The sequence below is a fragment of the Chinchilla lanigera genome, unplaced genomic scaffold, assembly GCF_000276665.1.
Source record: "Chinchilla lanigera isolate Chin_1 unplaced genomic scaffold, ChiLan1.0 scaffold00071, whole genome shotgun sequence".
In the NCBI taxonomy this organism is placed as follows: Eukaryota; Metazoa; Chordata; class Mammalia; order Rodentia; family Chinchillidae; genus Chinchilla; species Chinchilla lanigera.
In genome coordinates, this window is record NW_004955472.1 from 2,867,772 (window position 1) to 2,879,115 (window position 11,344).

The window sequence follows — 11,344 nt, forward strand, 5'->3', positions numbered from 1 at the left end:
TCAAATGGTGGCATGGGTAGTACTGTTTGCTTTTAGCCAGATTTACGGTGAGAATGAGGAGGGAATAAAGCAGATCTGCATGATGTGAAGCTTGGTCAGAAAGGATGTGCTTGTAAAGTTGGAGCCTACAAGTTGGAGGCAGGGAGAACTTGAAGAGGGTGGTTTCTAAAATGATTAACATTAAAAAGAAAACAAATAATTTCTGCTAGGGAAATAGAAAAGATGGCTTGAAGCCATCTCGGCAATTGGCCAGGCTCTACCCTTCCAAGACTTAAGGGAGTTAGAAGGTGAATTCCCTGGAAGGACTTTGCTTTGAGAAGAGAGCCCCAGGGTCTCTCTTTCAGGGCCACCTAGAAAAGTATATCCTGAAATTCAGCTGTCCAGACACTAGTGGCTGCTGAAGCTGTAATCCAATGGATCCCGGATACTGCTCCCATTGACAGTAGCCTTCAGCATGATCCACATGGTGCTGGTTTTTCAGACATACAGAATGTAAGAGTTGTGAGGCCATGGAGGCTTCTACCTGGATTTCAGAAGAACGGGGAGGCCATGCAATGTTCCTCTGAGAGGGCAGTGTGTGAAGCTGTGGTAAGGAAGCCAAAAGTGAAATGGAGGCCCCAAGAAGTTGGAGGTATCGGGAACATCTGCTGAGGAAAGTCACTTGCAGTGAGTGAATGGAGCTAGCCCAAGAGAGAAGCCATGTGTGCTGTAGCCAGCAAGGCCACCTCACCACAACCTTAACACATCTCTCCACGTCCTGCCTTCTCAGCCACACCTGCCTCACGCTGCATGTGGAGCTATGCATTTAATATTTCCCCATGCAATATGTCCTCCTTTAAGTTGCTAGGGTGAGGTATTTTGTCCCAGTGATAGGAACCTGGCATAATAGCTTGGCATAGCTGTCAAGCTAATTAACCTCACATATTTATTTTTTGTGGTGAAAATATTCAAATCTACTATTTAAAAATAATACATTACTATTAATTATAGTCATCCTGTTTTGAAATTTTGAAAACTATTTCTCCTAAATGAAATTTGTGCTCTTCGGTCAGCACCTCCCCATTCTCCATGTCCAGCCTTCCTGAGTCTCTGGCAACCACCATTCCGTCCTCCAGTTCTAAAGTTTGACCTTGTTAGAGTCCAAACGGAAGCAAGTTCATGAAGTACTTGTCTTTCTGCACCTGGCTTTTTCACTTAGCATAAGGTCCTCTAGGTTTGTACATTGCTGCAAATGACAGAATTTCCTGCCTTTTAAAGATTGAATATTATTCCATTTTGTTATGTGTCATATTTTCTTTATCCACTCATCTACTATTGGACATTTACCTGCTTTCATATCTTCATTATTGTGAATAATACTGTAATGAATATGGGAGTACAGATATCTCTTTGTATATTAATCTCAATTCTTTTGAATGTATGCGTAGTAGTGGTGTTGCTGGATTATGCAATAATTCTGTTTGGAGCCTTTTTGGAAGAATGCCCATATTGTTCTCCTTAATAGTTGCATTAATCCACATTCCTGTAAACAGTATGCAAGGGTGTCCTTTTCTTCACATCCCATCCAGCCCTTGTTATCTTTCATCATGTTGATAAATAGCCACTCTAAAGTGTGTAAGGTAATTTATCATTGTAATTTAAATTTGTTTTTCTCTGATGATTCATCATTTTTAGCACTTTTCTCATGTACCTGTTGACTCTGCATGTGTTCTTTTGAGAAGTATCTATTCGAGTCCTTTGCCCATTTACAATTGCTTGCTTTCTGGGATTGAGTTGAGTCCCTTATATATTTGGGTATTAATCCCTTACCAAATGTATGCTTTGTAAATATTTTCTCCCATTCCGTAGGCTATCTTTCCTCTGCTGTGTCAAAGCATTTTTTGTTGGTTTGTTTAATGCAACCCCATTGCCTACTTTTGTTTTTGCTGCCTGTGCTTTTGGAGTCATACTCCAAAAATGATTTGAGCTCTGCATATTTGCAATCTGAAAGATGAGAGCCTGCTTTGAGGGAGTCTTGCCTGAGAGGAGAATTGAATACAGTCTCTATTCTTTGTCTAACTTTGCTTCAGTCTATGTTACCTGTTGCTGGGTGTTCAGTCCTTGCATTTAATACCTCATTCTTCTTTCAATGGGAAATTTTGGGGGAATTTATGAATTAAAAATGATTTGACTTTGCTCTGCTTATGGAGCTAAGAATTTAGCTAATTTTATCCACTCTATATTATCTTAACTTCCTTATTTTTATTGTACATTTCAATATGTTACTGAATACTTTTTAAAAAAAAAACTCATTTGATTTTGTTTACTGAGTATTTTACTTTATATTCATTTTAACAACTATGCCCAACAAAGAATTGCTAGTCACATTTTTCCTTTATTGAAATATACTTTTAAATTATGTACATTTAAAATTTTCTTAGCCATTTAAATATGTATCAAAATTCTCTGGCATTTTCCTTATTTGCTCTTTACATTTACAAAACTTTTTGTTGGTTTGTCTTCTCAGTTTATTTTCTAACATTTGCTTCTAAACTAAAGATGAGAAATGGTGATGTAGATGTGTCAAGAGGTGGGTGCCACAACAGAAACTCGCTTAATTAGGCCTTGCTAGCTCTTTTTTCCATGCCTCCAATTCTGCACTGTCTCCTGCACTACAGAGGATATCTTCTTTGCTACTGTTAAAAGAGACCCTGATAGACCCTATAGTCCAGAAAAAGTGTTATTGAAATTAAATACCATTTTTATCTGGGCAGATAGTAGAGAAATGTCCAGGATAAACTGTATGGGTTGAGGCCGGGGTTGTGGCTCAGCAGTAGAGCTCTTGCCTTGCATGCACAAGGCCCTGGGTTCAATCCCCAGCACCACCAAGAAAAAAAAAAGCTGGGTGTGGTGGCACATGCCTGTAATCTCAGCACCCAGGAGACTGAGGCAGAAGGATCACTGTTTGAGGCCTTCTGGGCTATAAAGTGAGTTCAAGACCAGCCTGAACTGCATAGCAAAACCCTGTCTCAAAAAGACAAAAAACAAAAACGAAAAACTGTATGGGTTGGAAGACATTAAGACTGGCCTCAAATACCAGTCATGGGGATGGCTGAACAATGCCTGCGTCTTGTTCTAGAACAAGCTAGGGCTTCTCTGGATCCCAAAGTACCCGAGCATCTTACAATCTTTATGGAGAGCGGCAACTTCACTGGGGTAGGGAGTGGAGGTTGGCAATTGTTTCCCGATACTGACCCAAGAGAATACTCAGTTGTCTTGCAAGCCCTATTAAGAATTATTGGAGGGAAGCTTCACAGAGGGACATTTGTCAAAGCTGGGGAATTAGATTTTGTTGACCTACTTGCAAGCTCAACCTGAGCACACTGATCCTCCTCCTTCCTGGTCAGGTCTTCAAACCGTTGGTTGTCACATGCTTCTGGAATCACCAGCTCTTGTCTTTCGTTTGGTGCAGTCACTGATTCCTTGCAGGGATGGGGGCAGAGGTGCAAGCAGCGGGAATTAGGCCAACTGTTGGGGGAGAGCAAGATGAAAATGTTCTGGAAGGTTTATCTCTTTTTCTCCTTGTTATGTAAGGCATGGTTTCTCCAATATACTAAATAAAAGTTTGGGCCTCAGCCCATAGGAACCTATTAGCCCACATCGCTGCTGACTATATTCAATATAAAAAGGGGAATACACTTTAAGGGCAACTAAACAGTGCAATTTTGAGTTTAGCACATAGTCTGAGCAAGGCTGAATGTGTGGTAGAGGCTGGAATGAGAGACAGATGGATAAAACGTGGTCCTCTCCCTCAGTGAGCTCACGGAGAAAATGGTTGGGGCACAGGCCCAGGAGGGGAGCTGCTAGGCACACTCAGGAGCAGCCAAGAAGACACCGAAGGGGGTGGCGTGAAGGTGCGCCACGGGCGGAGTGGGGCCTTCTGAGGAGCTCTGGCAGTCTAACCACTCAGATGGAAGGTAATCACCCGTCCTTTTCATGTTGGGTATAGGTGGATGATTTTCAGAAGGCCAATTTTTTTCTTATGGCCTTGCCTTAGACTGAAGAGTTATGTACAATAGTTCATTACCATGAAAAATATGAAAGTGTTTAATTGCAAGAGTATCTTTTATATCTGACCTTCTGGAAACAGAAACACAATAGCTCCATATTCTGTTTAATAACCGGTTCGTTATGTAACGTTGTACCTTATTAAAGATAAAGCAGGGAAAGCCTCATACGGTTACCAAGGATACCAAATCTCTAAATTCTGATCTGGGGTCGGAAGGAGGAATAAAGGGGGAAAAGGGAGGAATCCCCGGCCAGGGTCAGGCCCAGGAACAGCTCACTGAAGACTAGAGATCAGATACCAGTGCCCACCTGTTTTCATGAGTATCTGGGCAGCACTTTGTGCAGGTCGATTAGCTTTGTGTTTAAAAAAAAATCATTCAAAAAGTTGTAGGTCTTGGAGAATTTCAGATTAGAATTTCTGGTTAGGGATGCTCACCTGATAAAATCTATGTAAATATTCCAAATGCAGTGAACTCCAAAAGCTGCAACACTTTCTGGTTGTAAGAATTTGGGTAGGGAACTCTCAGTCTGTAGGAACTTCTTTCTATTGGGTGCCCACAGAGAGGGTCCTGTGGCAGGCTGTGAGCAATCGCAGAAATGATCTTAGACTCAGTGAGGTTTGCTGTAGTTTGTACCTGAACGCCCCCCGAGACTCATGTGTTAAAGGTTTTGTCCCTGGCTTGGTGCTGCTGGGAGGTGGCGGAAATTTTAAGAGGTGGGATACTGGGAGGTCTTCTGGTTATCCGGGGGCACGTCCTTGGAGGGGACATGGAGAGCCCAGCCCCTTTCTCCCACTTGCTTTCATCCTTGCCACGACGTGCACAGCTTGCTGTGCCCCATGGTCCCTGCTGTGATGCTCTGCCTTTCCATAGGCCCAAAAGCAAGGGTCCTCCCGACTATGCGCTAAAACCTCCACAACTGTGAGCTAAAACAAACCTTTCTCTCTTTTTAAGTTGATTATCTCAGGTATTTCATTATAGTAACAGAAAACTAACAGTGTTGACCTGCTTTCACGTTAACAGGATAAGAGACTGACCAGCATTCAATTTTTTATTGAGAGTTTCGGCTGAGCCGAGCATCTGTCCACATTTCCATCCTCTGCTTAGTCTTCTGTAGTAAGGAAGTGAAACACAGAGAAGCCACAGGCAAAGAAAAGAAATGAAAATGAAATAGATAAAAGTCAGAGGCAAAGTCTATGGAATTCCTGAAGTTTGAGTTCATTTATGTCACTAAAAGCATATGTAAAATGTAAAATATTTGATAAGGTACCTGAAGAACATGCTTTGGAATATTAAAAACCATTAAGACTTGCTTGTTGGACCTCATGCTTTTGAAGGCTGACGCTGCTATAATGTCATTTAGCGAAACAGACTTGAAAGTTTTGGCTGGGGAAATATCTTACGCGTAAAAGTATGAGCTGTGGTCACGATGGGAGGACCCTCTTGAAGCAGCATTATGTTTTCTCCCACTGGGTGACCTACATCTAGATGAGCACTGAGATGGCCGGACAGCAGCACAGATAGCTCGAGTCTAACGTATTCTGCAGTTTCTATAATGAAACAGCCTTTCTATTCCTTTGTTTCTTTTTCTCCTTCTCTTTTTTAATGTGGCACTAGGGATGGAACTCAGGGCCTCATACGTGCTAGGTAAGCACTCCATCATTGAGCTACACTGCCAGTCCCTCCTAACACCTTTTAAATTTTGAGACAGGGTCTTGCTAAGTTGCCCAAGCTGGCCTCCAATTTATGATCATCCTGCCTCAGCCTCCTGAACAGCTGGGATTACAGGAGACAGCTTTTCAATCATAAATATTTTTTATCTCTATGCGCATGCAGCAAATAACATAGCGGTGTTACCAACAACAGAAAAATAACATAAAGCCACCCATAAAAAGCTGTCTGGGAAAATGAGCAGGCTCTATCAATCACAAGATCCAGGGCATCTTGAGGACCTCATATGTAGAACTCCTCCTGAGCTCCTACAAGACGTGGATGGCATAAAAAGGACCAGCTATCATGGAAAGCAGCTATTGTGTGTGTTTGCAGAGTAGCCCTTGCTGCCTGGGAATGTGGCGTGTACTTTTATTTTTGATTTTACCCTCTTTTACTCTTTGTTCAGCCCAACTTTGCTCAGCACAGCTGGTTTCTCCCATACTCTTTTATCCTACACTTTTCAGATAAACTTTTTGGCACCATTATTGCTTTGTCTCATCCAATTCTTTGTTCGAGGCAAGAGGAACCTGGAATCTTTTGACTGGCGAGCCATTTCTAAAGGAACTACCCTGGGGGCTGGGGATTTAGCTCAGCGGCAAAGGCGCCTGCCTGGCAAGCGCAAGGTCGTGAGTTTGGTTCCCGGTACCGGAGAAAAAACCAAAAACCAAAAACCAAAAACCAAAAACCAAAAAAAAAAAAAAAAAGGAACTACCCTATAACAGTATGATAAATTATGGAGCATCACTAAAAGGGCACATGACACAAATGTTAATTAGGAATAATGTATGGAAACAGGGAAACATGCTTAAGATGTATTTGAAAGAGAAAAGAAAAAGAAAAACACACTGTTTTAATATACATACTGTGTGTACATGTGGAGGAGTGTCTTCTAGACACTATGTCAAAATAGAAATACAAAGTTCTATTAAGATACTGGGATCATAGAGTCTCAAAATATTTTCTTTAATGTGATAAAATAATAGTGGTAATGGTAATAGTGAATTCATGAAATAAACGATGCAAAGATATTAACCAATAAGTAGGGATTAGATTTCATAAATGAGAAAAATCATTTATTTGTTTGTTTGTTTTTTTTGTTTTTCTCCGGTACCAGGAACCGAACTCACGACCTTGCGCTTGCCAGGCAGGCGCTTTTGCCGCTGAGCTAAATCCCCAGCCCCGAGAAAAATCATTTAAAAGAATGAACTTTCTTCCTTTTCTATATTTGCCAATTTAATAGGTATTAAGATTTTCAATACTGAAAATATTTCCAGAGAATCTGATTAGCAGGGCTTGGAAGAAAGCCTGAACTTAACTGTATCTGGATTTTTTCTGCCAAGATTATTGCAACAGAAAAGAAATCTTGAAGCAGTTGTCTGATCTGTTACGGTCTGGCTATCTTGGCTGGATTCACACGTAGGAGTCACGCGATAGTTTGGGAAAAGGACTCATGTGCTTGCTAAGTGAAAATATAGAGCAAGAGGAATTAAACAGAAATTTTGAAGATAAAACACCACTTAAAATCAAATAGAAATAAGTATTTAGATTAATAGCAAGGTAAGGGAAACTAATGCTTCTTTAAATTTATATCAGTTTGGAAGTTCTAAAAGCTTTCCAGAAACAATCCTCTTGCCTATTATACTATATTAATATTAATAATTTTCTAAAGCTGTTGATTAGAATGAGCAGTTCCTTTTACCTCTAAAGGGCACAAATACTCCTTTTCCTCCTTTACTTTTATTTTTGTTCAATAGAACAGTAGTTTCACCCTGTGCACAAGGTAGAAGTGTTGGCTTGGGGTAGCAGGCCACCTTTGTGCACAGAGAAAGCTGCCACTTATCATGAGATGTTACGAATTGACACGGGACACAATCACACGTTTTATTCTTTCTGGTTAGCAAAGCTCAGCCTCCAGCCCAGCATTTGTGAACAATTACTTTAGCACAGAACACTCCCTTCCACGCACACAGGACGGATGCCTTCAGTGCCTTAAGTAGGTGGGTGAAGAAGAAACCTGAAATGGACTTCTGAGATGGAATTTGAGAACGTGATAGCATACATAATATCTCTAAACTAGCAGGTGGCCCTGGACTTGGGATGGGACCCTCTCTCTGTCTCTCTCTGTCTCTCTGTGTGTGTGTGTTATATGAAGGAGTTTTAGCTGGTTCCAATAAATCAGAAAGTAACTTTCCAAATCTCGAGCCATACCTCTCAGACCTGTGTAGTCACTATTTCTTCAAACATCTGTCTTGCTTTCTCTCCTCTTCTTAAGATGTCAACAGTAGCAAACACTTTAGGGGAAGTTTTTGTTTCTAAGAGTTACCGGAAATTTTCTCCTTTATAGAAATATTATTTCCTGCTTTCAAACTGCTTTAGAATTATTAAAAAGTATTATGGTTTTAGGACACTATCTCTCCCCATCCCAAATCCGAATTCAATTACATTTTTTTTTTCAATTACATTTTTGCAAGGCTGTACATTATACTACTTTGGGCTATCTGAACATTTAGAAGCTTCTCCTCAAAAATATTTTACTCCTAACTTTTTCAACTTTATTCCCAAGAAAGTATTGTATTGAATAAATAATACTTGGTAGTCAGACACATCCGGGTTTATACATCTATAAAACTTCATTAAATAGTAGCAATTCAATCCATGTCACCTAAGTTCGGTTATAAAACTGCATAACTTTGGCATGCATTTTGCTGTAACTCATTTTCTGCCACAACTAAAGTGCCTTTGGTAAAACACAGAATATTAAACCTCAGAATAAATGACAGAAACACTTTGGTACAAATCAGTTCCACTGCCTCATCCCTTTCATGTAGTAGCAAATTGAGGTATGAGGAGATAATTGCCCAAAATCACACATCTCACTTTTTGACATTTAAGCCCTATTAAAAAGTCATCTACTTTAGATCCTGAACTGGATCTGAAAAGTTTGATTTTTAAGAGCATAATTTCCATGACAGAACAATTGGTATACCTATGAAAGAATTACAGAGTTGGACTTGAAATCTATAAAAGAGATAAGTTCCAAACTTTTGTCCTCAATTCACCTTTTGGGGGTGACTGAAACCATCTAGTAACTTAAAACTGTCATCCTTTGAGGGATACAAAATAATTCTCATCTTCAAGATGAAATCTATCACCGTTCTTATATATAACTCAATGTGCTTCTGTGGCAGGGGTTATAGGGTATTTTGGTTCATTGTCCTTTTATCTATTATAGTTGAACAAGAGAAATAAGTAGAAAATAAATTTTAGGATACCATGGTGATGTTTCCCCTCAGATGCAAAAAAGTATGAAATATACTTTCATCATACAAAGCTCATTGATTTGGAGAACTTAATAAAATCTGGGCTTCAATTAAGTTTAGTAGATTAACTCTCGTTTCACTGGCATTTGTATTCTGTGGAGTGTTGAACAGATGTACAAATAATGAGGCTTCCAAAGGTTTAACTATTGCATTTCATACACATTTTGCATAACATTCAGCGCTAACATGTATGTCTCAAATTTTAAAAAGCTTCTAGTGGCTACCAGGACACATCTCCCAGAAATGCTGAAGACATTTGAGTACATATGTAAAATTCATCTTGTCTTGATTTAAAACAAATTCTAATCTATGAAAATGTTACATCAAGCCATTTTGCACCTGGTAAGGAAATTACACATGAATAATAGTAAATGCTAACAAATTTCATATAAACACCCAATACATCAGTTTAAATGATGAGTTTAAGAAGTAAAATATGCCACCTAAAATATTAGTCTTTCACATAACTGGTCACACTTATTTTATTTGAAACCATGATCTGTCAGAGGATAATGCCATGGAAAGTTATACAGTTCAAGATTTTTAACTTCCCTTTCTCCCAAAACCGTCCTTTCTGAGGCAGGCTTAACTAGTCTGTCTTGATTTTTTCCCTTTCAGTAATTACCAAGAGTGAAAAGCTTATCACCAGACAAAAATCGTTTCCTATAGTGGAGCACTGAAGTGGTTTTCTTTAGGCTTCTTCAGACATAACGCAGCTGTTTGCACGTGGGCGGCCCGTGCCTCACTTGGTGCCGAGAATTCACAGCCCACTCTGGACTGATCTCGCTTTCCACAGGTGCTAGTAAGAATTTTGGGGTTATTTCACAAGGGTTTGACATTGTACAAATTGTTCAAAAGAACCAACTGGAACTGCTTCCTTTCCTACCCTCTGCCTTTTCCAGGGTCTTTAATCCTCATCACCCTTCCCTAAGCCGTGTCCCCAGCATGCCTATTTACACGCCTTTCAGGCACCGGAGGCTGGCACAGCCGTCACATACCACGTCCGTCTCTAGGCGTGTGAAGGCTGCCGGAGAAGAGCAATTTCCATCCACTGGGAGCTGACCTAGCTGTTTCTGTCAACACCACAGCACCCCTGCGCGCAGAGCTTAGACGATCGTCTCATGGTCCCACCTGCCCTGGCTCGGATTGATGTAACAACAGTACCGGTCATAGGGACTGTTCTGCTTGTAGGAGCAGACGATGATACTGTCCTGGGGCACGAAGAAGATGCTGTCCTCTGGCTCGGGGCACTCAGATCTGTCCCAGGCAGAGGAGCACTTGGCGTCCAAGGCACTGTAGGCGAGAGAACTGCCCGAGGGACAGTAGCCACCCAGGTACCGGGACGTCTCCTCCTGGTGCGCACTGTGGACGAGGCTCCGGCCTTCTTCCTCCGTGGGTGTGTGCGTGGCGACGGAGCCGGCCGGGGGCACCTCACTGTGCGCCTGGGGGAGCGTTTCCCCCCGGAGGCCTGCCTTCTTAGCCAGCTCCTCTGAACTTCCTTTGCCTGACTCAAGGTCCGAAGGGGTCCGCAGCAGCTCCACCACCTCCCTGTCCTTGGGTTTCCGGAAGCAGGGCAGTTTGCGGACCCAGAGCAGCTCGTTCTCCGGCCACTTGGTGCACCCTTCCGTCTTCCTGGCCAGGGCGATAGCTGCGATGCCCGGCAGGCAGATGGCCGGCCCGATGGCCAGGAGGGGGATGTTTCCCAGAGTCTCGCCCTTCATCCCAGAGACGGTGAACATGAAACCGAAGACCAGGAAGACACTGACCAGAGCCACCACCAGCCCAGTCCTCGGGTTAATGTCGTCGGGCCGCATCCTTCACTCCATGCAGGTGGGGCTGCTGGCTGGCCGGGAGCGGCGCTCCTCCTTCTGTTAGGGTGAAAGCACGGTGGATTACAGCAAGCCCAGCCCCAGTTCCCACCCTCCAGCTCGGGTCTTCCTCGCTCCTTGTCTCTGACTCTGTCTTTCAGTCTTGGTCTCCTGGCTTTGTTGCGAGCCCTGCTGTGATCTTTGTCCATCTTCTCTGTTCCCACGTAGTCTCTCTCTCCCTCCGTCTCTCTCTGTCCCTCCTTCCCCCCTCCCTCCTCCAACTCTCTCCGCCGCTCACCCCCTCCTCTTTTCTCCCTCTCTCTTGCAACCCCTGTCTCTCAGAAACAAACACCAAGTGGGGTCTCCAAGTTACCTGAGTTTTCCTGCCTCCCCTCCGCAGCAGGGGAAGAAAGTCGGGGTCCCTTCGGAGATGTCTTCAGCAGTTGCCCCTTGTTCT

The 11,344-nt window shown here is 42.3% G+C and overlaps 1 protein-coding gene across 1 annotated transcript; it reads right to left on the bottom strand.

Annotated features, from left to right (window-relative positions):
• Positions 1 to 7,626: 7,626 nt before the first annotated feature.
• On the bottom strand, positions 7,627 to 11,344 carry Tmem215 (transmembrane protein 215; the record flags this gene model as incomplete). Its single annotated transcript, XM_005401116.2, is given in 2 exon segments — positions 7,627 to 10,947; positions 11,261 to 11,344. A coding segment is annotated over 1 exon segment (708 nt). The 3' UTR covers positions 7,627 to 10,185.